A 27,946-nucleotide genomic window follows, 5' to 3' on the forward strand; every position below is an offset into this window, starting at 1 on the left:
TCGGATGGCCCAAAAACTGCGAGTGGTTGATTTGAGGGGTTTCTATTGCCACCTAGCGGCTCCGGAGCCCTTCCCCTGCTCGGTGCGCCGGCCCGGGCTCCCGAAAGCTCCTCGGCTGCCCGGAGCAAACGCTCTCCTTAGCTGACAGGAGAGAGAGGGGCAGTTCTTTAAACTTTTTAGACATAACAAAAAGAAAAGCTTGAATTTAAACGTCCTCATTATATGGACAAAAAAGAAAAAGTTCTTTGAGTAACTAAGATATCCCCCAGCTGACATAAATTAGGAACCATACAGTAACTCAGTAATGAGAGCTACTTTGAAAAAGAGAAGTTTATACAAGTGTGCTTTTTGTTGTTGCTGTTGTTTGAAACAGATTATATAGATTTGATTTGATTTGATTTGATTTGATTTGATTCTGTCTTGCCTGAGCTTTATTCTCCTGAAGGTCTTGCTGATTTCTGTTGAATTGATACATTTTTATCTCTGGAGCAAAGCCTACTTATACTCTTCTATAAAGAAATAGAACTCCATGTTGGTCATGGCAGGGTATGTTGAGATAAGCTGTAAGAAACATAAAGTCTTCAGTTTCCTTTACTTTTTGTTGATAATGGTAAATATAAAAAATTTTATGGGCTTTCACCCTTGCATGCTGACATCTGAGAGTTAAAATAGAAATGAGTAAGAGTCTTAATACCTCATACTTATGCCACCATAAAGTCTGTGGTTTCCCTGAAGCCAGTGGAGGTACTCATGTCTATGGACGTAAGACTTGCTGTAAATTAAATTAGATTGAAAGCCACAAACCTGAATAAAGTCCAGAAGCTTTTCATTGTACCTGGTCTCATGTGGATAGTACAGTACTGTAATGTCGATTATAATACATAACACCTGTATATAAGAGCTCCTTATATCAGTTTCACTTCTCCATGAAACAGTTTTTCAAAATATACTTCCTCTTGTATTAAAAACTTTCCTCTATAAAAATTTGCAATTTTTTTTTTATTTCAGGATAGACTAAAAATAAATGTGATTTTATTTCTTGAAAGTTCTATTTTAATGACAAATAAAAATCGTAGGGATTAATTTTTGTCTTCACTGCTTCAACAGAAATAGTGTGTTCTGAGTGATAACCACTCCTCCTTTTAAAATAAACCACACACTTTTGCCTTGGCAGACACTCAGCTCTAGAAGACTTATCTGCTTGTAAAGTTTTCCTTTGCATACGTGGTCACTCAGTTTAAACACATTTTAAAAGTATGGAGCAAACTACAGAATGGAAAAAAGTGTGAAGGCTTTGATATAAATATATATATATATATATATATATTCTATTTTTGCTCCATGAATATGCAGCTAACTCTCTCTTTTCTGGTGAATGATCCATTCCCCTGGACTTGGTATGTCTTTCAGCCACAAGAACTGCCCATCTCAAACTTTGACTTCCTACAAATGGAGGCTTTTCTGAATATCTTTAATGCACAAATTGGCTGGGAACAGGACTGCAAGGAGCCTGACATGGAACTTGGAGACAAGCATTAATTTTCACACTCAGGCTCAGCCTTCCTCTGTAACCGTGACCAGTTCACTTAGCCTCAGATTTTCAACACCTTTAAATTTAAGAGGTACTTTTAAAACACTCTTCTGCCTCAGTTGCCCACCTATAAAACAGCCTGCTGCACTGGGCACCTGCATTCCCTGTCTTGTGCTTGTTTGTGGAGGGTATTTAGGAAGAGCAAAGCACTTACCTGGCTTTTGTCTCTGCAAATCCCTCTGAAAGACTGAAACTTCTTGGAGGTTCAGCCTGTCCTCCCACAAGAGGATCTACCTCAGCTAAGTCAAGGAGGCCCCGTGCTGGGTTTAGACTTTGAGTCACTGCCACGTTTCAAGCAGTAAAATAGAACAGGAAACCAGTGTGAGTGGTCATTCTTCAAACTGAGTATGGCTTATTCACGCTGAAACTCCTAATTGCAGAATGAGCAATTGCAATGATTCTACCCTAAAAAATGAGCACAGCTGATGGAAGAGACAGCACACTTCAGGGACTATTGCAGGGCTATCTGCCAATCCTGCACCCATGCTGGCTTGGCAGCTGCAGGACAGGAGCTAAGCTGGTGTCCCCAGGAAGAGTATCATCTCCAGCAATTCCTCAGGGAAAGTAGAGCCAGTAAGAGCCATCAGTGGTTTGCACTTTCAGGTTTCTTACTTAAATGCAATTGTTCTATCTACCTAGATATATGGGTATTTATATAAACATTTAAACAAGGAAAATGTTGTCAAAATTCACGGTTCACAGGGAAAATTTTCAGCGTTCTCTTGCATTATTTCTTCAAGTGTTTCAAAGTCCATCACTCCAATACAATTTAGTAAGAAAATACATTTAATATCAGATTTTTACTTTTTTTTTTTTTAATCACTCTAGAGACTTTTTTTTCTCCTGAATGTCCTGATTATGCTAATGCAATAACCATCTTTGAAGTAGACTCTCTAAGTGGTTTGTTTGTATCATATTTCAGTTACTTTTCTGAGTAAATTTAAACTCTGGGCTTTTTGTTTGGTTGGTTGACTATTTTTTGGGGAAGGTTTCTGATTATTTTATTTTTCTAATGGGAAACATAGGTTCCAAACACTAGGGTCTTTTTTCTCAATTAAAACAAGAAAAAGAAAACTCATCTGTTGTGCTTCAATATGGTGAAAAGTAAAAATACCTTAGTTTTAGGAGAGGTGGCAGCCAACTGAACAGTTTCCCTGGTTAAAGGCAGGAATCAATGGAAATGTGAAGTTATTGTTACAGCTCAGTCATGTGTTATGTTTCCCTCTGTGCTGCCAGATTAAACTGTGCTTTCCAGGTCCTTGTGGCAGGTAACTGGTATCCTGCTCCCACAGAGCAGTCACACTCCAGACAAATGTAAACTTTCCATGTGCAAGCATTGGAATGGCTCTGTTTAAGCCACAGAAGCCTAAGAAAAATTTCTGTAGGGACATAACCTAGAAAAGCTCGACAGCTCACTGATGGGGTGAGAAGGTCACAGGGAAACTCTGGTCACTTGGATGCCTGAGATTGTAAATATCTTTCTGAAATGTTAGGATGTTTTGTGTGTCTGCAGAGAGTGAGCAAAAAGGAGAATGAGGCATGTGGGAAAAGACTGAAAAGTCTGAGATACTGAGAAGTAAGTGCTCCTAGCTGCTCTCCAACAGGCTCAGTGATTGATGATGGGTTTTTGTGAGGCTCTGGGTTGCAGTGGGTATAGATACTCAGCACCACAGCCCTCCGGGGTGAGCCCAGCCAAGTTCAGGAGTTGTGTCCTCTGCTGGTCCTCACCAGACACCCCTTCCACAGTAACCATACCTTGCTGTGTGCTGCAAATATTTTCTTAATGGTTTAGGATATTCTAGAAAATGAGAAAGACAATTTTACTTCACAAAAATAGACATGATCATGGAATTTTTCTTCTCTTCCATCATTTTGGAAGTTAAAATTAGTACTGCAGCAGCTTCTAAGATGCCTGTGCTACCAAATGGCAGTGTGTAGCTTATCTCCTAGGTAGCTCTGGGAGAACACTTTCTGCAGTTCATTTGGGCTCTGCCTGGGATAGCCCTGCTCACAAGAGATATCAAGAGGAAGATGAAGAGCAAAATCTGCTGCCTCACCATCATGAAATCTGCTCATTGTCCTCACTGTGACCCAGGAAATGGACAAACAATTGTTATCAGTCTTCAGGCCTCCGCCACCACACCTTCTCTCAGTGCTGATGTAAAAGGACATGAAGTCTCCCATCAGTGAAGTGCATAATCTGAGTAGGCAGGTGAGTAACCCCCTTCCTCCTTAGTGAGGCAAAGCATGGCTTTAAATCCTATGAAAACCTGTTGGACTTAAACACATACTTAAAATTTGGTGAAGTTGAAAGGCAGAGCTGGAGCCGAAATGCAGAAGTGGAAAATGAAGCTGAAGAAATGCATCTCTGCCTGCTGGTTTAACAAAAGGCTGACTGTGCACTCTCTGTGTGTGAACTCTAGCTGCAGTGTTTTACTTACACAAATGTCCTGCTACAGACAGCTAATATCTGTGAGAGCATTGCCATGCTTTGCAAGTAGATCAGGATTTAGTGAGATCCTAATTGCCTTCATTACCCAGGTGATTTGCCAAAGTTACATGCTAGGCACAAGAATGTTTTTTTGCTTCTACAAATTTTGGGCCCCCTACAAGTATTTGACAGAGAGAGAGATGTCAGTCTATTCTGAAGATAGTTTGCCTTTGGAATACATATTTTCTGAAAACTCCTCTCCAGGTAAATAAACTCTGCTAAAAAAAGCTCTCAAGCATGAAGTTTTAGCAGGAAAGTGAAATCCCACAGTGAGTGAAGGGATGTGTTATGGATTTTTTAAAAAAATTATATTTTCTTAGGTGAAAAAAATACCTCTCACCAAAAATGCCCCTAACCAACACCACCACTGATTTTTCACTAGTTGATGATTCTGAAACCCACTCTGGGAGCAGCAAGTCAGGCTGCTGAGGTGGGGGAAAAAAAGCCCCCATGCTATCAGGCCCCCTGGGTTCTGTACTGCTTTGCTCTCTGATGACACACAGTTCATTTCCTGACCTCTGGAGAGATGACAGGGGTAAAAAAAGAAAGGAAGAAAGCAACTCTTAATGGTAAGGAACGAACATGGAGTTCAACTTGAAATATAGGGAAGAGAGTCTTTCAAAAGTTGTAGCTGTATTTAGCATCAGAGTTCATGAGATCCACATGTCCCATCTTCTTTTTCTACAAATCCCAGAGGGGAAAAAAAACATTTATTCTGATAGCCTGGAAGGAAAAAAAAAATGTCTGTTCATCAATTTCCCCTTTTTTGAAGAGATAACCACTGACTCTACCCGTATGTTATCTTTATCCTGAGGCAGCAAATTTATCATAATTTATTCTGGTATATTCTAAATTTACCATGTTGATTACCACTGTATAAACAACGTCTGGCATTTGCCTCAGCCAAAGAATTGAGGCTGGCGCTGATTTGGAGTAGAGATCTGTGGAAGAGCTTCAATTTACTGAAGTGGCTGTAATATCAGTACAAACACCAGAGATAGATAGTTAAGGACATGGTGGTTTTAAAAGGAAAAAAAAGTAAGGATTCTTCTCCTGTGTGATGCTAATGAGCCACTTACTGAAATGAATCTGTTTGGAGAGGGGAGTCTGAATGACACAAGGTTAAAAAACTTTAGAAAGTGGTCTGCAGGACCAGCTGACTGGACTCCATCATGGAAAAGCTGCTCTTAATTCTTCTTAGGTATCAGTGGGTAAGGGTTGAGAAAATCTTTATGTAATTACTGCATACAAATATGAGCAACATGAAAGGATTCTCAGAAGATCGGACTGAAACCAGTCCTAATCTCTGGAGACTAAAAAAAGAACTTGAAGGAGGACCAAAAAAAAGGGGAGAGACTGTCTTGACTAGAGATAAGTTTCTATTTACAGTAAAAAAAAAGATTTATTTGATCAATTGGCCAAACTGCATATTTACTGAAAAATAGGAAGATGAAGAGGAAGATCTTCCTCTTTTTTCTACTTGAAACCCCACCATGCAAGCAAGAAGATGGAGCAAATTTTATGTTTTTTTCCTCATAGAATCACAGCGTATTTCCTTTAAAACTCTTCAATCATAATTCTAATTCCCATAGTAAATTCTGATATTAAAATCAATTTATGAACCCAACTTTTAAAATAATATGATGAGCTCTTTCATAAAATAGCATATTCAGGGTTTAATTTCTATTTACATCCTTGAAATCATGTTTTTCTGTTGTCCTCTGATCATACTTATTCTAGAACACCACTTTGGCATTAAGACCTTGGGTGAACTGTGCCTGACTTTAATGAATCTGAAAAAGCCTTATTTACCTCCCTGGCCAACTCTTTCTTGTGGTCTTCTTTTCTTCATGTGAGAAATACTTGGTTAAATGATACATCTTCTTTTCTTACAAAAAACCCAAAAAACCCCAAAACCAAAACAAAATAAAAACCCAAAACACAACAACGACAAAGAAAACAACCAAAAAATACCCATCCAAAAGCAAACCAAAAAAAAATAACCAACTGAAAACCCCACATGAACTTGTCATTTTGGAGTTCTATCTTGTGTGTTGGCAGATTAAAATGAAAAATTAGCTCCTGTTATGTGTGGAGTGTGCACTGTCATGATCTGTGTAAACATGAGAGCTTTTAGGCAAGAAGTGTGTGTATGAGCTTAGCAAATGCTTCTTTGGAAGCATCTTAGAAAGTCTGTCTCTAATATTCTGTGGCTTTGTTTGGAATTCTTTATCTTTGCTTAATACTGTTAGGAAAATTCAGATCTAAACTATGTTTCTGGTTTTCTGAGTTAAGCTAGAAAGATAATTTCAAATTGTTTTCCTCCAACTTGGCACTTTCTGCTTTTTCTGCTGTACTCTGCTCTTCTTCCCTTAACAAGTTTGCTTAAATTTAGTATCCAAATAGGATTCATTGCTAAGGAACAGCGAAGAGAATGGCTGAGGCTATTTACAGCAACAATAATAAATGCACTTTCCTCTGTTTTCAAAGACACAATGCATCTCAAGGGGAAGGCAGATGATAAATGTGCATTCCGTAGAAGGGATGTGGTGGCAGAAAATTGTGTTTCCCCTTAGACCACAATTGCCCTGAGCTCACATGTAACTTCAATCACTTCCTAAACTCATGACATTGGTTGCTTTGTGGATGAAACTGGATGGAACAAAATCTTGCAGGACTAAATATTAGAATGCATTTTTCAGCACTCAATTGTGTCATTTCAGCCTCCATTTGGCATCTTTGATTTATGCTATGCACACAGAAGCAACAGAGGTGTAGCTTCTAAATAAGAACAACAGGAAAATATGGGGATCATGTCTAAATAAAAATAAAATCCATCACAATTTTGAAGTCGCTTTTGTGCCAGTTATCATGTGAGTAGAAACTCAAAGATTGACACAAGTGAGTGCACAAGCATGCACTGACCTTTCAGCATGTCACCGGACCTGTAACACCACATGCTTGTAGGTAAGCACTCTGTTTCAACATTTTGCTTTTTTGGGATCTATAAAGTATGGTGGCTTTCCCCACTGAATCCAAAGAAAGTTGCTGGTTTTGATCTTTGCTCTTTACAGGATCGTATTCTGATATGGAGCATTATGCATGACACAGAAGCAGTATGGAATCTTATTTTATGGGGGATTTTTTCCAATACCTGTCAACCAGGAAATGAGATTATTATAAGAGCAGCTGATATTGTACTTTTTTTTTTTTTTTTCATTCGAAATTATTTGATGGTGTGCTAAAATAGAGCCCTAAACCCCTATGTTGCTGGCCAATTCAGACTCTGACCTCTATGCTTATGCAAGGTAGGAAAGAAAACAAGAATTTTAAGACTCCACATCAGCACTGGGTGATTCCTTTGCCCCCTCTAGCACAGATTTAAACATTTGCAGCAGGACAGAAGCCATTTGGGACAGAAAAAGGCAGCTGTGGGATGTGTTTGTTAATGAGTCTGTGTAACTTTCTGGGGAAGTTTTACTGCTCTGTGCATGAGTAGTATGACTGTGATTTTTGATCTGTGTGTTTGAAACATGAATAAAAATGAGGGTACATCTCTGCAAAGATAGTTGCTTTATCCAGTCAAATAAAATTAAATCATTTTTGCTTTAAAGTGACAACACCCAGCATCCAGAAAGTATTGCAATGTTTGTTATTCCACCATATACTGTGATTCTTTTGGCCTTCCTTATTCCTGAATCTTCAGCTTGGTTTTCTGTAAAGTCAGCAGACGCTGTGTAGACTCCTTCTGTCAGTCCCTTTTTTGTGTTCTGTTCTGAATGGTTTCTCCATACTTATCATTCTAAGTACATTTTTATAAGAGCATTTTGAAATGTTAAATTTCTCTTAATGCCATCATGATTTCCTGGGGCTTGAAGACAGGGACATTTGTTCCTGCTTGATATCTTTTGAATAACACTCTCCCTAAATCCTGTATTAACCAGGGGAAAATACAATATTACCTTCCAAATGGCTTGAAGGGCTTTTTGGCTGGAAGACAGAGATTGTGTCTTTGCTAATGTATTCTTAAGAGTGCTGTATTGTGAAATAAAATATTTTGTTGATAGTACAGAACAAACACACTTTACCAGGAAACGAAAGCTGTGCTAGTCCATTCTGTGGTACAGGAGTTTCTTCTGTGGTTATGGCAGGTAAGCCATGTTATTCATAGATCAGTTTGGAAAGCAGTTTGAGATCATTCAGAAAATTATGGTTTAAAAAAATGGGTGAAACAATTGTGTGTATTTACATCCCATTCATATACAGCCATGTGTCTAGTAATGCCTATAAGAAAAATGTCAAATTCTTTCACAAAATAAAATATGGCCTAAAAATTAATATAACATTGTCCTGTAGTATAGCAGTTATTAGAAAAAAGTGCAATCCCTCCACAAAAGAATGCAGTTTGTTTCTCCTCACAGACTGCACACTAGGGCACAGGCTAACAAGCAGAGAGGAGGAGTGCAGTGTCCAGTTTAAGCCATAGGATAGAAACAGTCTCACTGCTTAGGATAAGGCTGTATAATGCCATGGTGAGGGACACAGAGACCAGGCTCACCTCAGAGCCTCTGCTCACCGCAGACACTGATGGTGCTGGGTGAAATGCAAGTGGTGACCACTGCTAAGGGCAGAGCATGGCTGTGGGCAGCACTGCTCCTGCTCCTCCCTGTGCAATGCCCTGGGAGTCTGGGGGAGCTCCTCTGGCCCAGCTTTCCATGCAGAATCACCTCTAAGGGATGGCACTGCCCCCTCCCAGGAGGGCACTGGCCAACCTCTCAGCTGTGTGACAGTGGCTCAGGAAGGAGAGCAATCATCCTGCAGAGTGGTTGTGGCTTTATTTCGGTGTTGTGTTGGGATTTCTTTCCTAGGGCGGATGGGAAGATTTAGAAGCTGAATAGAGAAGCTCTGTGAGAACAACTGAAGCCATAGCTCGATGAAAAGTATTGAGGAATGTCTGCCAGCCCATATGTTGAATGAAATACACTGCAGAACATGATGTTACACAAAGAACTCCTTAACACAATTTTAAACTTGGGAGCAAAATGGATGTTCAAAGAATGGCTTGCTTTCCTCACACAGTGTACAAGCCCCCATGCTCTGATGCAGTGTGGTGAAAATGGTGGAGGTGCTAATACCAACATTTTGGGGAAGAAATTGTTACCAGAGCCAAGGAACATTGTCTCTGTTTGTAACTAGAATTATGAGATCAAGAGCTGAGGGAAATGTCACAGCTGTCTCCTAGGAGACTGTTTCACAACATTCCAAAAAGACATGGAGTTGATTTGGGCAACCAAACACTAATCCTGGTACTTCTAGTATGAATGGAACAGGGAGAAACCTGCAGATGCCATAAATAGAATTGGCAGTCAAACAGCCTACATTTCCTGTGAAAATTGCTCTTTATGTGAATGTTGGTTTCCCCACACCTGTTTTGCATTGATGACATTTTTTTGGAAGTTTTTCTTGAAATTTGGTTGCTGAAGTTTAATCAGCTGAACTTCTCTACTGACTCAGCAGGGTGGGCACAGGATCTTGAAGGTAAGAGCTTGTTTTCCCAGAATAATATCACTGTGTCTGTTTAGTTTTATCCATATATTGGAAGCTGTTTCCACTATCATGAGTCCAACCAAAAAAGAAAAGAGAAAAATTATCTAAGTCTGTTTATATTTTCAGCGTTTAATTTAAACAAGGTATTATGAGGTCCTTGAATCTAAAGGAAATTTTTGCTGCTTTGACACTGCAAAACGTGATGCTGTAAACTAACTGGATCTTTTCCAGCTCTACCTTATGTGCCTGGGTTGGCCTAGAACCAGATTTTAATGGTACTATTGGGAGTACATTTTCAAAGTAATAAACAATTAAACAGTAGCAATGTGGTGGTGAGTAAATTTCTTTACTGTTAGACTTCAGTTGGCTCAGGTTTCTGTTTCCAGTGATTTTACAAGCAAACACTAAATTCCTTCTTCATTCTTTCCTTGGATGACTTACAACCAAAACAGAGCAGGAAAAGTTTAGTATCATAATTTTACAAAATAAAGTAGATTTTATTAATTATTTAATTCTGTGATTCTCTGACAATTATCCAGAACCAGACTTCTTCAATCCACGGTCTCTCTACTACTATTTTTATCATACTTTCTGTTGATGGAATTGTAGGATACATGCTATAGAAGGTCTCACTGAAGTGTAAGTTATATTAGTTTGATTGCTATGGACTGCAAGAGTCATGAAGAAAATAATGTAATAGTGAATGAGAATAAAGCTTTGAGGGAATTTTTAAAGACTATTCAGCTCTGACTTTCACACTTTTGTAAATGTGGAATAGTAAAAAGTATGTGAAAACCTATCCCCATCCTATAGTTTTGTGCATTCTTGGAGACATATTTTCAAGTGTGTTACACACATTCAACACACATTTTCTCTGTCCTGGAATTCAAATGGAATGCTCTACACTTTCCAGCATATTAAAATGTCTATGGGGTTTTCTGTGTGGGTGCTCCATGGTGTCTGTGCTCATAAAATAATTTCTGAATGTCAGTCGTGTAGTGTGCTAAATTTAATGATAACTTAATAAGCAGTCAGAATAATGGATGGACTTGTTAGTGGAGAGAGTTATTTAAAATTCTCAAAGGACAAACATACTAGCAGAAAGACAGAAAAGCAAAAGCCAGAAAACCAAATTGCATTGGGAGGAAAAACCAAACTCAAAAGTCTCATCCTGCACTTTGGATGCACTGTTTAGTATTAGTGGAAATGTTAGATAGCAATGGAGGGGCTGCTGGAAATCCTGAGAAGCAGTGACTTTTCTTTGGTTGCTAATTTCTTTGATCTCCACCGGTTCCAGCAGCATGGGCCTCCTGACACATGCAGTGTGCCAGCGGTGCTCCCAAACCTGTGGAGCATGGATTGCTGCCCTGAGCTGCAGAATGGGCTGAGGCTGTGCCTCTACCTCACTAGAGGTGACAGACTTTGAGGTGTCCTCCTCTAGCTGCAGTTCTCATGTGACTATTACCCAAGGCATTCTATTTCCTGCTCTAGCCCTTTCTTACACTTGATCCAGTGCCACAAAGTTTCAGCATGCTTCATTCTTGCACAGATGGAATAAAGCAATGCATGTCCTTGTAAGCTGAGATCAAGACTGTCCCACAGGTAAAAATGGTGTAAGATAATCCAGGAAGCTCTCTCCCTCCCCACTTCTAAGAAGGCTTTTTTTGTGGTGTTGCTTTCCCAGACATTTTTTCAAGGCATTTGACTGTAGCGTCACATTTTAAATCCTTGTTCAGTAGATGTTCCTTCCACTGACTTTAAAGAGCTTTGGATCAGGCCCTAAGTAAATAATAAGAATTTCTTCCACCTTAATTTATGTTTAATTTCTAAACTAAGCAGTTATGTCTTTCATCTTTATTCTTTATATTTTCTCATGACTCTGCTTGTTATTTTAAGGAAGCAGTAATATATACAGCATCTATATACACAGACTGCAATATATGTGTACTGCCTGAAGTACAGTGGATTGTCTTGATGAAGGGATGAATACAGAGCTGTAAGAAGCCCTTTAGAGTTCATCCAGAATACATAGTTACTTATTCACTTGTAGCCTGGATTCAGTCAAAGGTGTATTCAACAGTAATGTAAGATTTTTCTTTTTAGGCAGAGCACACCATGATAAATGTTTTGGAAAAGATGCATATCCCAGGAGGATAAGAAGCACTCATAGTATCAAGCTTGCTCTTTGAGACTGCAAAAGTCAGGAAATGTTATTAGATGTTAAATAACAAAAAATAAAGACTATTATCTCATCTACCAACCAATGGAAAGTGGTTCTCAACTGCACATTTTCTAGTGTTCAGTCCCCAAACTAAGTTCTTTCAATTCCATTCCTGTGCACGTGTGCATTTATGTGAGGGCTTTTCAGTACAAAAATCACATCACACTAAAGATATTGGCTTCTCCCTTCCACTTTCCAAATTAACTGCTGTCCATGAATGATATCATCATTGGCATGCTGGCTTGAAGCTGTTTTTGCTATGACATGAAATGCTTTGCATCATACTGTACATTTTGTCACACATCAGCTTTCATTTTCATCTCTGAGTAGAAGGATAAATATTGCCTTTGCAAAGAGTGGCAGCAGAGGAAAGAGAGAGATTGGATATTGCTGTGGTTGTTGTGCTTCAGCAGAGCATCCTGTGAGGTGTCTGTCTGCATGCACCCCACCTCCCCATCAGGATGGAAATTACCTCTTGCATTTGAAGTTACCTGAGCTGAGACAATGTTACCTTCACCTTACCTCACTTATGTTAGCTTTGAGCTGCACAACTGATAGAAAGGCGTGTCCAGAGGGGAATTTGCATTCCAGGTGCCTCTCCTCACTACTAGGGTGAGGGTAATGGGTACCTCTGTCCCTGTGCACCTTTGATAGGTGTTTTAGCAAGGTGGGATTTATTGAAATTTTGTGATGCTGTGAGGAGCAACAAACATTTCAGGAAAAAAAATTGTATCTAGACATTTTGTGTGTAAAAGGGGCCAAGGCATATTTAGGGGACACACAAGAATTTTCGTGTGTTTTCACTTGTGTAGATGAGGGAAAGAGCAAAGCATAAAAATATTAATATTGTCATTCAGATATTGACTTTATTTTCATAATTTCTTAGTTTAACTAATATGAAAGAACTGTGGCCAGTTTTCCAGGGCTGTTGAGCCTTCAATACTACTGCTGAAACTGTTCAGTGCTGACATGGAAAACCTCTGTGCATAGTCAAACTTTTCACACTGCTATGTGTGTGAAGATTGTCTTACAAATTTATGACTTCTGATAAATTTTTTGTTTCTCTATGAGGATAAAAACCTCCAGTCATTTCTTGTTTCTTAATAGTAAGGTAGCATGAAAAGAAATCTGCAAAGTACTCTGTTAAGCTGGGTGTAAGGGGGGAAGGTGGAAGTGGATATACATACATGAAGTTCATAGCTTTGTATTTAAAGCAAGGCTGGATAACATGTCTCTGTGTAATGGTTAAAGATACAATAAATGCAGAAGACATTAAAAATGCAGTATCATGATTTCACCAAATAACATAGGAATCCTCTTGAAAATCTGATGCAGGATCATAGAATTAAAGCCGGATAAAAGTGCACTTGCATGAAAAGGCAACTGGTGTGGGTAGATCACATGAATTTAGGCAGTACCATTGTGGCATTTCTAAAATTAAGGCACCAGCCTTTATATTTTCTAAGTATCCTCTGGAGCATCAAATTTATAAAGGATTTTCCCATTTTGCTCAAAATGTTGGGAAGAGTTTGTTTTGCCTTTATCCATAATAGTTTGAAAGTTTAGACTCAGGAAAGTAAGGGTGGTTTCAAGCAGAAGCTGATACACACGGTAAGAACCCCATCATTCCTTGGCATCTTTTGGTTATAATTAAACATTTTCCAGTTCTGTCACAGATTCTCTTCATCTAAATGCACACAATCTTTATTAATGTTGAAATGCATGATACTACTATAAACACTCTCAGAAAAAATATGTATAGACCCTTGAAATATTTAACTATCACTGTATTGTACTACGTCAAGAATTCAGGATATGCTGTTTGGGTGTTTTAAATTCCACTTTTGCACAGACAAGATGCTGAATCTGAGATTTGATACTAATAGGAAATAAACAGCAAAGCAACTGTGACAGGAAAGCGACTGTGTTTCTCTGAAAATCAACTCCAACCACACCCTAGCTCCTTTTGAAAGAGGGATTCTCCCAGTCCTTCCTCCTTCTGTGACCTAGGGAGAGAAAACCTATAACAGAAATTTATTAAGTTCTTTATTTGTATTCTTGTACTGCCTTTAAGTCTCGGTGTTGGTCATGAGGTAAAGATGTTTCTTTGTCTAGAGACACTGATAGAAAGAGGATACTGTGTGAAACTACAGCACTTAAGCCAATAAATATAGTGTCAGCTTGGAAATTCTGCAGTTTCTTTAAGGTTGCATGTTTGAGTGTGATGCCTAAGTTATTCACAGTAGGAAATTAAGCAATTTTATTTTGTTAGTTTAGAAATACCGTGTCTGAATAGAGAAAAGATTGAATTACTCTGAAATGTGCATGGAGTGCTTTCCTGACTGTGGTTTTGACACATGATATAGGAAGCAAGTATAACACTACTGTTCTGATCCTATGTCCTGGTGCAGTAAATATAAAGCTTTTCTAGGTACAAAGTACCTCAGGAGTTTACAAAATAATCAGGGTTTACAAAATCAAGCTTCAGAAAGTTAAGCATATGCACTTACAAATATAGTTTAGAGAATTGTGGATAGTAATATCTGTGTAAAGACAGACTTTTTCACCTCTTTCTGTTTCATTTCCATGCACAGTGTACACAACCAAGCATAGCTGATACCTTGATAGCTGCACACACAGTGGTCTGTTAAATTTGCTGGTATCATTTAACTTTCTCATAAACATGAGGGGTTTTGTGAAAGTAATTAATGAAAGGGAGATTACATTTCAGAATCTTAGCTGGTGAGGAGATAAGAAAAAAGCTGCAAGATAAATATGTCAATATCATTCCTGAAGCAGAGTAAAAAATCTCAACTTTAGCAATGTCAACAAAAACATGTTTCTTTTCAGATTTAATTTCCATGAGAAACTATGTTAAATTAAAACCTTCCAGTGCAGTGTCCTTCCATTTTTTGCATTTTTACTACCTAGAGATCAAACAGTTTGACACAGCAAAAATTCTAGTGAGTTAAGAAGAAATGCTGATTGGTTTGTTGGCTGGTGGCCGGGGGAATGTTATGACCAAGTAATTATGTGTTCTGGACAGATGTATTAACCAGGCTTCAGGCTGGAGCCACTGCATATTATTTTAGTCATAAGACTAGGGGAACTGAATCATTTTCAAAGAGCTGGCTGGCTGACACTGCCTTAGTGATGCCTGTTCCAATGATTCTTTGGCAACAACTTCCAACGCTGCACTTATGACACAGTAAACAAAAAACTACATTAAAGGTTTGTTTTTTAATCATAGAGAAGTTGAACATTTCCACTGAGCTATTTTGCTATTTATCAAGAAGCACTGAAGGTTATTGTACAGCTTCCATCCTTGTTTCCCTTACCAAAGAAGGGGAGCTGTTTAGCAAAATTGTTTTAGATCTGGTGATAGTAAAAATACTACAGAATTCAAGGTTTTTATCAATTCATTGAGTTCTTATCTAGAAACCTGCTGTGTCATGTTTGTTTATTCACTCACTTTTTGAGGTAAGAATGTTTTTTTTTTTTTAATTGGAGTGACAAGTAAAATGAAGGGGGCTTTCATTGTCAGCCTCAAGTTAAGAGATGGTGAGATTTCTTCTGTTCTGGTAAGTAACAACATTGTTTTGCAAGATTCTGAAATATTATATTGAGAGGTGAAGAAAGAATTTGGAAGGGAAAAAAAAATCTGTATAAAATGCAGCCTTTGCTAAAAAAATGTAATTTTTGCATACAAAACCAGCATAATGTGTGCATACATTAATATTTAGAATCTCCTAAAATGATACTTGAGGTGTTTCAGTAAGATTAGTCACCCAATAAGCATTAAAGGGCCTTTAAGTTTTGAAGAAAAGTTCTTTATTAATTTTTCAGCCACTTGATTTTTGCAACTACTTTGTAAATGCGCATTGCCAAGGTGTGGTTAATTTGCAAATGCACATTGTACAAGGGTTATTTTTTGGGGATGGGGGTGTTCTGTGTTTTTCATAGTTGTAATCCAACTGGTTCTTTCCCAAGGACACGACATAGAACAAGAGCAGCCCTTCATAATGAAGCGGGAAAGAGTCTGTTGTTTTGATTTCCCTCTGCAGTGATGGATTATGAATGTAAACTGTTTTGTAAGGTCATTTTGAACATTGCCCTGGAGGCACTATGTCAAGGGAAGCATAGCAAACAAGTCAAAGATTCTCTTTCTTGGAATTGCAGTGGATTTAAATGAGAAAGGCTCTTTGCTGCCCTCTGATTCTAAGGGCACACTCTGTAACTGGAAAAATATAGATCTGCACCTAGAGCCCTGGCAGCTGGTTACAGGAGGCTCGAGAGGAAGCTTTATTTTTAGGTCTCTTACTTGCTCCTTTGACTGTGGTAAATGGCAAACCCTGTGCTCCAGGTTCACCTCCTGTAAAGCACAGGTGATAGAGTGTTGGGGCTGACAACAGCTACTGTAGTGCTGAACGTCTGAGGCTTGTGGGGTTTTTGGTTTGGAGGATGCTGTGAATAAATGAATAGTAAAAAACACAAGGGAAAGAGTGTGTTATGGTAAAATGTAAAAGTCAGTCAAAACTCTCCTTTCAGATTTGTTTCAGGGGTAAATTATCCTTGTCCCTGGTGATTCATGGTGTCTTTTGATGTGCATGCTGGAGTCCCTTATAATTTGTACACACCAGGCAATTATGAAGGACCAATTTGGCCTGCAAATTTGTCTTCCACCCAACTCCTATTGGCAAAAGAGGGGTTTGTCTGCAAGCTTCCTTTCCTTATACCTCAGCTGCCAAAATTCCAGGGTCAGTTTGCTAAAAGAGTGAACACGGGAAAAGTGAGATCTTGTTAAGGTATTTGTTCTCTTTTTTCACCAGGGCAGCACAGTGTTTCAGAAAAGCATAATGGTTTTTCTGAAAGAAGAAAAGAAAGATACAGTAATTTGGCTCCTGTGCAAACACATATTTTATTGTTTAATTGGTTTAAAATGTTTTTGAGAAACTGTAAATTGTTGCTAGTGAAACATTGAGTGTTGACAATTTCTATATATATTTTTGGCTTGATAGAAACTTAGTGAACAGAAGACAAAGAAATTCTTCTCTAACACGGACCACTGAAGGGAGATTCAAGGCATGCCCTCTGTTTCATTGTTAGATCAGTAACGAACTTGGTCACTGCTCTGATTTGGATCTTTCAAGAATGTTTTTTGTCCTGGGAAGCTTTGAAAGAAAGTAGATATTTTTTTCTTGTCAGAATCATGATATGGAATCAGAGAAGCAAATGCTTAATTTTCTACATAAGTCTTCACTCTCTTCATGTTTGTGTGTATCCATGCATGTGCCTCTGCCTGGGTGTGTGCTAAATGATTCAGATCATAACCTGAAAGGCATTCAGTGGAAGACTAAAAGACAAAAATTAAAGCCTTAAGTGGCATCTATAAATTTGTTCCAAACTCCCAAGGTATCTGAGCCTGTCCAAGAGAAAGTCTGAAAATGTCTTCAAGATCTGTTTTCTTCAACAGGCCAAACCCAAAACGCCCTAATCTGACTAGGAGACCCTCCTTTTGCATTTGACTGGTTTGGAATGGGCCCAATGGATCCAACAAGTTGATGTAATGAGAAGCTAAGGGATTGCATATGCATAAATAAAACCCCGCTGTCAAAATTCCGTTAATTTAAATCCCCAGAATGTATATGAGTGCTCAACAGTTATTTATTAATTCCTTATCCACCAGGATGAGCTTAAATTGTGAGCTGAGTCCCTGGCAGATTTATGCAAGTTTCTTCTTTTCCTTAGTTGAAAAAATCTGTGGTGGAAATTTTTTTGTTGATGGTGGTGTTTCTGTGGATTCTTTTTGTGTGTTTGACTTTTTTGTTTGCTTGGTTTTGGTTTTGGTCTTTTAAGAGTGAAAATAAACCAAATCCTTCTGGTTTAACAATGATTTATTTTCTTGTAGTTACATCCGAGATGTTAACACTAAAATGCACAGCCCAGACCCTGGAGTCTCATGAGGCAAATATGTTAATGGCTTATAGATTAAAATAACTATTATCTCATTTACTCTGGGAACAAGCTATGAGAGCTAAAAAATTAACAGTATAATGAATAAATATACTCCAAACAAGACCAAAAGATGTCTCCTAAAGATGAAAAGTGGAAGATCATGAGACTTCAGGCTGGCACTTTTTAATAAATTGTGCTGCCAATTGTGTCAGGCTGCTATAATCCTTAGGCTACACTATATATACTCCTACAAATTTCTGTAAATGGAAATAAACAATGGTCCTCAGGGGGACTGGCTTAGCTTACAAAAAGCAAAGTAACTCACTGACAGTACAAGTGAAGACCATCTTTTTTCCCTCAGTTAATTTCTTCAAAGAGTGTGTATACAACTAAATCTATGAAAAAAATTGAAATGTAGTCTGCATTGGATATATGGCTATGCACAGAGAAATGGAATGGATAAATGCCTCCAAGCAATAGGACCAGAAATCTATGCTTTTTGTGATTTTGAATGGTAAGTGATCAACTGGTATAATCCTAGGAGATGAGAACCAACAGTGTGTTTAGTGAGCATTTACCAAAAACTGACATCTCACTGCTTCTTTGGTGTTTGGAAGCCAAAGGAAGGCAGGAACTGCTACCTTGAAAAAAGCTGAATCCTGCTCATCTGCAGGTTGGTGACATATTTCCTCCTTCAGTCACAGCAACTCTTGAATCCTGGGTAACATATACATTTAGTTTAAAAAATCTGTTAACGCAACATTCACCAGTGCCCTTAAAAGCCAAAGCATTTTCATCTTGTGCCCAGCATGGAGCTGATGCCAAGTGCCACCTCTGCTTTCCCCTCTGGGTTCTGTGCTCCCCAGCTGTGACACCCAGCTCAGCCTGGTGCTGGGCTGCTACCTTGCTTTTCAGTGATTAGATTAAGTGTGGGATTTAGAGGCTGATTTGCTTCACCCTGTTATCTTCCAAGCTAGATTTTTTTTTCTTTTTTTTTGGTACTGGCAAGGCTCCTGATATAGATATGTTATGGATACAAAGGAAAGCAGAGTATGAATGAAGATATTTCCTTTTGGTTTTGAAACAAAGAAAAAAATACAAATCCTGGTGCTTACTGGGTTAGGGATGAGGATGTTTACAGGATAATTTGAGTGGGAACCAAAACAATAAGAACATTTTCATCCTTTCTGATTAATAGGTGTTTGTACAGCACCATGAAGATGAGAGGCATGTTAAGTGTTATTAATTAATACTCTTTCAAGATATTTATAAGATATTTATAATATTTATGTATTTATGACAACAAAAATGTTTCAATATCAAAGTGAATTATCCCAGAAAAAATGCCAAGCTTTTGATCTGCTTATACATCACATCCCTGCAAACCTTTTCCTTTCAACCTAGAGTTACATTCAAAAGCAGGAAGATATACAGCTGACGTTTCGAACTGAACGACACTACGATAAACTAGGGTTTCTCTAGAAGATAAAATACATCATAAATCGGTGTAACACTTACCTCATTTTAAATATTACTGTCTCCTTTTATCAGGTAACACTATATAACCTCCCTTTGCCTCTTTTCTTCCCATATTTTATTTGGTATATTAATTCTGAACAATGATCACAAGCAGAATTTTTTTTTAATTAAAATCAAATATATGGCTGTAGAGGCTTAGGTTATCTGATAAAAATATTTTAATTAAAAAGATTCCAATTCTTTTGGCTCCCTGATGAATTGATAATAATTGAAATGTACAGTGCTAATTTTAATCTGCAGGCAGTTGTTTAAAAAAATAATTCTTACCCTTTCTCAAAATCAAAAATAAATAAGTAAAAAGAAATTGTTTAAGGGGAAGAGGAACCTCGCCCGATGGTATTTTTATTGCAGATTGTCAAAGAATCACCCCATATTGGACAGAGCTTATTACATTTATTTATAAAGTTATTTTATTTTATTTTATTTTTCTAAGGATAAAGAAATGGTTTTCTGACTAAAGTAACTGTGTTGTTTCTACTTTCATGGCACCCTACCTCTAGAGAGACTTTATATCTCTTACAAATGTACTTTATTTACAAAATGTTGACTCTGTCATGGTAATTGGGAAATGTATTTCACGAAAGCGAGGCGTCACACCTGGGTCTTGCCCTGAGGAGTGTGCACAAAGCAAGGACAGATTTCAAACAGAGAAAGTTGTTTTTATGTTGGGAACGAGGCCGTCTTGCAGCAGCCCTGCAATGCCCCATTAGAGAAATGTGGTTTAAGGAGAGGATAGCAAGTAGCATTCTCATACTTCAAGAAAAATATCAAGATCATACAAAAAACAAGAAAGGAAATGTCCACTTCTTATTTCTTTATACTGTAAACCACTATCAGAACAACTTATCTTTTCAGGTATTTATGAGAATTTCTGGATCAAACTTCTACAGGAAAATCAATTTTAGTACAAGCTTTTTAGGATGGACCAGAAGTTTAGGAATGGATAGTTACTATTTTAAAGGAACATCCAGTGTAACATGAATTTGAAAGCTGATACTGAAACAAAGTATAGATATTGAGTGACAGTTACCATATAAGAGCTTCTATATAAGAAAAGTTGAAAATGCCAAGTACAGTGCATAAGTCACAAAGAAGTTTTATTTTTTCCTTTAGAGATTTTAGGACTTAATTAGATATTAATTCCAGGTGGGATGTTGCCTGGAATTCTTTCATTTATAATGATTGATTTTTAAGATCTAATCCGTTTTTATAAATCATTGGATGAGTATGGCTTCATTCAAAAGAGTGATTTAATTCTATTGTGACTGTTCTGACCTTAAATAATTTGCAAACTTGGGATAGTAAGTAAAATAATTTTCTAAATAAATAAAAAGCCTGATTTTTATTTTCACAGAAATTTGAAGTTTATTTTCTAAGTATGACAGTGGTTATGCAAAATCAACTGGCTACAATCAAAACCTCCGACATTCAAATAAACGATCCTGGTTTTGTTTGTGGTTTTTAATGTATCAACTTAGATTGATCAAGACTTTAAAATAAAACAAAAATAATAAAATGTTTGGAGGCAGAGCCAATCTGTTTGTGCCATTGAGCAACATATCAGAGTAAAAAATGTTAATGTGCTACCCACAGAAAAAATAGCATCAGCTATGCACGGGAGCAGACCAACTACACCTAAAGTGTACATGCAAATGTTAGGATTTGGAGGGCCACTCCCTGCCTTCAGTGTGTCCTCTGCCTAACCAAACACCTTAGCTAGGCAATTCAATAAGGATTGCAGTTTCCAAATGTGCAGGACACCTTCCACTAACATTACTGGGACCTGTTGGCCAGACTTCAGCTAGGGGCTAAATAAGATCCTGAGAGTTCAGCCACAGGCATATATCTCTAATGATTTTGTGCAGCAGCCTTAACTTTTAAAATTTCTTGATCTATTCATGGTTGATTGCTGTCATTCTTTCCAAATATTCCTGTCTCCAAATATTCCTCTTTCCAAAGATTATTCTTGTGAGTTCTGTAAATAGTGCCTATAATTTTTTTTGTGTATAACTTTGCACGTTTTGCTGTGATCCTAGAATAGAGAAAAAATTTGTGCATACTACTTCTTATTTTATATAGTATTTCAGTGAAAGTTTCATGAGTTTTTATAAGATTTGTAATTTTTTAATATTTCCTGAACATGTAAATGTTTTTAGGATATGAGAGAGAACTTGAGCTGGTAGATCAACAAAATCAGAAACCAGAACTGTAGAAACAGGTTGGTAGCTGATTTTAATTCCTTGACATTAAACTAATAAATATTGGTGTCTGAAGTGGTGTCGTTGTTTTATCATCATTTAATGTTATAACTTGACATTTTTGCCTTTCTTATATCTATCTAATTACAATTATGTAACCATAATAACAGAATTAAGGAGCCATTCAGGATAGATATTTTAAATCAAGACTAATCCTTGGTAAGCAATAGTCTTTCTTTAAGATAAAATACATTTGGTATGGACTCCACAAAAAAGCATATTAATTTGGTGGGTTTTACTCCCTTTTAGCTCTGTAGTAGGAAAAAATAAATTAGGATCACCATAGAAATCTTATCTTCACTAGGTCAGTGGCATGGTTTAGAAACAGGTTAGTGGCAACCAGATATACAGTGGCTTTACTTGTCTTTCCTCTCATGTCTATAATGTTTACTCCATAAGACAACTTCAACAGACAATATCAAGAGGTTTGGGCTGCTTAAATGTTATGTCACTCAGTCTGTGCTTTTCTTGAGTATTGTTTAAAACACCGTATTTCTTCCCTCCTCTGTTCGGATTTTTTTTTCCTTTTTGAAGAATCAATCTTTTATTATCTCCCTTCACAGAAGGGCAACATTTGTTTCTTTATTTTTGTATATGAATTTACTACAACAGATAACAGGATATTGCAGTCTTTGTGATGATTTAGAAGCAAGGGGGGGGTTCTTTCTTTTTCCTTTTTTTTGTGTGCTGTTTCTTTACCTCCTTTGCTTTTGGTTTTGCTCATGTTGGATTGACCTGCACATGTGCTGTAGACAGTCTTTTGGCTTGCATGCATGCACACACATGTGGTGCCTATGCCAAGAGGATCCACCACCAGATCTGCATGCACTCCTGCAATTAAAACAGCTCTCGTTTAAAAACAGGGCTTATTGACACGTGTCACTGCAGACAAACAAAAGAAAAGAAAAAAACAACCTCAAATTCAGAGTTTCCTGAGAGAGGAATGCTCAAAAGAGATGCTAATATCTGGGGGAGAGGTCTGTTTCTGTGACTGCTTTTCACTTCCCGTTTCTCTACGGGAGGAATCCCAGGACTGTGTGGGGTAGGCTTTCAGCTTTGGAAAACACACACAGCCCACAGAGCCCACAGTCCCAATTCGTGCTCATTGCATGTTTTGGTGATGATCAATACGTGTTGTTAAGGTCATTTTTGGTTTTCTGATTAAGAGGTAGAAATAATCGTACAGATCACAGAAAACCAGAAATTTCTAAAAAGCTATATATTCACCAGTTAAAATGGCAGTTGAATAGCCTGCTGAAGGAGAACATTGAACAGTTTAGTCTTAAAAAAAGTCAGAGGAAAATCATATGAATTCTTTTGAGATAGCATTTATAATTTTGATTGTACATAGAGCAAAAATGCAAACTCACTGAGTTTTGCCTGAGTTCAAATTTTGTTCAGAAATTCGTTGTACTAATAAAATAGGTTTTGTCTTAAGAAGGAATAAAGAAAGACCTTTTAATTACCACAAATTTTGATACCAAGTTTTGCATTTTATAAACTGCTATAATTTTTTACATAATTTTACTTTGTCATAAGAAAAAAAATAATCTGCTTCTAGTTGTGCTTTACTGCTAAAGCTATGAAAATCTGTTAAAAAGTTAAATTTACTGTTAAATGTATTACAGAAGTGAAATGTTAAAACACTGCATTGGTATGTTGGAAGCATTTAATTTTGATAGGCATGATGTATAGCTAGGGAAGTAAATGTACTCAAATTATGCTGTCTTTGAAAGACTAGGTAATTTAAAAGTAGATTATCCAATGAGACCGAAGTAGTAGTTGTCAAATTTTCAGGAAGTAATTAAACAAGCAGAGGGTCTCCCTTTTTTACTGGCTGTTTCTGGGTTGCATAGAGATTATGAAGAGAGACAAGAAAAATGACAGAGCAGGCTAAACAGCACATCAAACTCCCCTTGAAGAAAGCTTTTTTTTTTCCCCTTAGTGGCTTTCTGAATAAGGTAGGTAATTTTTTATGGTATTTTTGTTGCAGGTATCTGGTAAAATGTGCCATTTGGAAAAGCAAGAGACACCACAGGCAACTTCTTTTTTTTTTTTTTAATACCTCTTAATGAAAACTGTGTTACTCCAAAAGGTTTCTTGCCCAAATATGGTTTGGTTTGGTTTTGTTGTTTTGTTTAAGATTTTTGTTTAGATCTCAGTTCTTCTGGTTGCCATCTATCTAACACTCTGCCTTTTCTTTCCAAATGTAGGGCCACAATTGCTTGTCCAGCTGCTGCCAGTGCTGCCCAAGCTTTCACACAGCTCCACACTCAGAGAGCACCTCAGTCCTTCTCTGGCACACACAGCCTCACTGTTACTCTGCTTTTTTCCAGTTTGCATGCTGCAACACGGAGTAGCTGCCCCTGGTTTTGTCAGCACCACAACATCAGGCAATGAGATGGGGACTCAGTTTGCCTAAGAAATGCCAGTGCCTGCCCCTCAGAGCAGAAAGCAATTGGGGATGAAGTTGGATGATAAAACGCAATCCTCTGGCCAGTGTAAACTTGGAGGGCAGGGCTGCTTTTTATTTTGCAAATTCCTACGTAACCATTTTAGGAATCAGCCTTCCACTATCTAGGTAGTAAGTGCTGTATCAAATCAAGAGGTTTGCTGACTTCCAAGAGATGAGAACAATGAATGTCTTGACATTACAATGATAATTCTCAAATCCCTCTTTCTCTGTGTATTTCAGTAGTGCAGATGCAAGAAAAGAAATCACAATGGTACCAACTCAGAAGGTGAGGCAGCAGATCAGATACCTTGATAAATCAGCAGTAAAACCCACTCCTGACTTTTCAGGAAACCTCCTGCAGTGTCCCATGTCCAGATTTGTCATTGCAGCACACAGAGCAGTGAGGGACCACCTGGGGCTATGACAAAAGGCAAATCTGATTGACCTCCCAGAAAAATAGGAGGAAAACATAAAGATTTTGGATAGCCAGACTGACACTACAATTACCTACAAGTAGCCACTTCTCCCTCTACTTCTTCTTAGGGATAAAATTTCTGCTGTGGATGTTCTGCTGACCTTGCCCTTTTCAGTTGCCCAAAGAGCTAATTCTGACTCACAGCAGTCAGTGCTTCAGCCACTCTTTCACCTAGTGCTAGGACTAGAGTGGAAACTTTCCATATTGTCAATAGAGCCTCAAAAGTCCTTCTTCCCCTTCTTTTTCTTGCCCTTGCATATGACAGACTAATGCAAGGTTTCTCTCTAAGACATGAGGATTTATATGTGTTTACCTTACCTATTCACTGCTTTAAACTGTGGGATGTAGACTGCTGATTAATGTTGCTAACTACTGAAAACTGCTGCTGTGCTCCCTGAGGAGGACTGGAAATCACCAGCGGGATCTCTTGTAGGCTATAGCTGTCTGTGCATCAAATAGTCTGATAACATTTCCATAACTAGACCTTATAAATTGACTAAAAATTAAATCCAAACTTTAAAATTGAAAGTAGGAATATGAGAAATTGAGTAAGAAGAATATTTTTTTAAATTCTTGAAACAGTCACCTTAAATATTTTCAGTTCCAGATCTCATGACAGGGGGGACATCTTTTTAAAACGGAATTACCTTTTTAAGTTATTATTTTATCAGCTTCATATTTCTACATGAACATTGCATTTTCAAAATACTGTTTCTGGTAGCTGGAAAATTAAGATGATAGGAAATTATGACTAGATGAAGGTGATAGTTATTTTTCTGAAGGATTTCTTCAGACACAGTTGTAATGGCCTAGAGTAAGCTAGAGGCCACTGCTTTTCTGCAGTTGCACCATCTGATTAGCAGTGTAGGCATGGCTCTAGATAGCACTGATGACACTAAACAGGCCATTTTCAGCCCAGTTATGCCCCTGCACATCAAGAATATTCCACACCCGTTGAGAAAGACACTTCCAACTGCATCTACGATGTACGAGGGAGGTATCAGAAAAAGCACTGATATTTGTTAGAAAAATGCATATGTGTACATTTAGTTTCAGGATCCTTTAACAGACTGCTTTTTTTCTTTACTGAAACAGATGAATGGAACAGGTTGTACTGTCTATGGAGTTACCAGCCTGATGTTTTTTATGAAAATGATGCTGGAAGCATTGTCCAGGAAGAGGCTGACTTAAGAACAGGCTGAATTCTTGCAAACAAGTTTGGGATTGGTGGGGAAAGGCTCCCCTTGATAACAGGGAGAGGAGTACCTAAAAGATCATGTTTGAGAAAAGAAATGTTGAGAGATCCTCTGCATATGGTAGTAACAGTGAAAACTGCAAACTGCAGATCATCAGTATATTTTTATTTGGAGAACACTGGAGATAGAAAATTGGAGCTGTTAATCACAGTTGTTATTACTGTGGGTGAATTAGGGATTAACAGAAGGAGTAAGATTGATTTCAATGTGTTTACAAAAGCCTGTGTCCAGAGCATCCTTTGGTATTATGCACTCCCTGGAGAGCTAAATTCCTCAGACAAGTGCACTGTGAATAAATTCATGGTTCTAAGGAAAGGATTTGATCATATTCATTATCCTCTACATTTGGGGAATTATTGGGCATTGTAAATGCAAGGAGAAAACTTGTGGTTGTACGTAAGACACCAAAAAGTTTTGAGTTTTTTTTTCCAGTCAGTTATCAGATTAGGTTGGTTTAACAAAGTTTCAGCTTTGTCCACAAATAATTAAATATAACTGGTTTTGGAAACCCTGTTTGATCCTTTGGCTTCTATGCAGAGAAGCCAAGTCACCTCATTTAAAAAGAAAAACTCCAAAAGTGCTTTATCTTTTCACCAGGTTGGTTTGCGCTGTTCCAGTTTTGCTGCCCGTCTGCCCCTGGCTCTGCAGGAGCGTCCCGTTCCCGCTCCCTCTCCTCCCCAGGGGCACAGCGAAGTCTGATTCCCTCCCCGCAGAGGGACAGCTCTCCGCGCCGCTCAGCCTTCGCCCCAGTTACTGGGCTTCTCCCAACACTTTTTTTCCTATTTCTGTCTGTCTCTCTTTGGATGGGGGAGACAGCCGGGCGAAGGGAAATCTCCCGCGGGCAGGACCAAGGGGAGCCCCTGAGCTCCCCCCGCTTTCCCCGTGCTCTGGCTTTCCTCTCCCTGAAGTCCTGTGTACACAAAGGGCTCGCTTCTGCCTTTCAATTAGGTAACCGAGATTTATTTACTTTTACTCTTTCTCCCGTCCCTACATGTATTTGGTGTCTTGGCTCCTGTCAGCTTTGGGATTGGGTGTTCTTTTGATTTCCCCCTCTCCCGCCCCCGCCTTCCTCCTTATTAAGTTATTTTTTTGCATTTTGCCGGAGGCAGATTTAAATCAAATGTCCGTGTGAGGGAGGACTCCATCCAGCCTGACTCGTACACCCAGCGGACAGACGCGTCTGGGCCACCCCGCCGCTCCGGCCGAGCCTGACCCCGGCCTCGGCAGTGCGGGGGCTCCCGCGGCTCCGGGGGTGCCCGAGGAGCCCCCGCTGGCTGGGAGGGGCTGGCGGAGCTCAGCCTCTGTACATACCCCCAGGGGGAAAAGCCACCAACAAAAAAACCCCAACAACAGAAAACACACCAAACCCCCCAGAGCTGCACAAGGAGGGTTTCCCCGTGTTAGAGGAGCTGAGGCGGGGTTGGGTGACACGAAGTGTCGGGGACAGCGCTTGGCACCGGCGGGTTCTGCGGGGCTTTCCCGGAGCGCCTTATATGGCGGGGGCGGGGGGGCCCGGCCCGGCTGCAGGCCGAGCCCCAGCCCGGGGAGCGTGTGCGGGGGCCGCCGCAGGGTGCACGGATCTCCGAGGAGACCCCATCCGCCAGAAGGGAGGACCATAGCAACCTTCCCGGCCGCGAAAGGTAAATGAGATTTGGTCTCTGATGGTTGTATTGCTGTTGTTTGGAACTTTTTGTTTGGACTGGTTTGTTTTGTGTGGGAGTTTTTCAGTGTGTGTTCGTTTGTGATTTAAACAAAAAAAAAAAAAAAAAAAAAAAAAAAAAGTATATTTTTTCATCCTCTCCCTTTTCCCTCCTCTCGTGGTTTCCTGAACGGCACGGAACCTGGTGTGCGGAGGCGGCCATTGGCATCCCGGGGAGCGCCGCCACCCTGTCCTCGCCAGCTGTGTGTCCCCGCCAGCTGTGAGTCCCGCGGGGGACGCGCCCCGCCGGCGGGGGACCAGCGCGTTGGGACGCGGAGCGCCCGGTGCTGCTCGCTCTCGCCGGCGGCCCCTCCGCCTCCCGAACTCCTTCTGGTCGGCTCTGCCCGGCCCCGCGCTCCCTTTGCTGCCGGCCACCGCGGGCACTCCGCGTCCGCTCCGAAGCTCCACGCGTGACATGGGGAAGAAACGAAATGGAGGAAGTTCGAGGAATTTTCTGTT

The 27,946-nt window shown here is 39.0% G+C and overlaps 1 protein-coding gene across 1 annotated transcript; it reads right to left on the bottom strand.

Annotated features, from left to right (window-relative positions):
* Positions 1-52: 52 nt before the first annotated feature.
* Positions 53-27,405, bottom strand: LOC127059576 (cbp/p300-interacting transactivator 4-like). Its single transcript, XM_050974071.1, has 3 exons — positions 27,151-27,405; positions 26,889-27,089; positions 53-172 (listed from the first exon to the last, which is right to left on the bottom strand). Exons 1-3 carry the CDS (start codon positions 27,403-27,405, stop codon positions 53-55), a joined length of 576 nt encoding a protein of 191 aa, XP_050830028.1.
* Between the last annotated feature and the right edge of the window lie 541 nt (positions 27,406-27,946).

Source organism: Serinus canaria, chromosome 4 (assembly GCF_022539315.1).
Source record: "Serinus canaria isolate serCan28SL12 chromosome 4, serCan2020, whole genome shotgun sequence".
Taxonomy (NCBI): Eukaryota; Metazoa; Chordata; class Aves; order Passeriformes; family Fringillidae; genus Serinus; species Serinus canaria.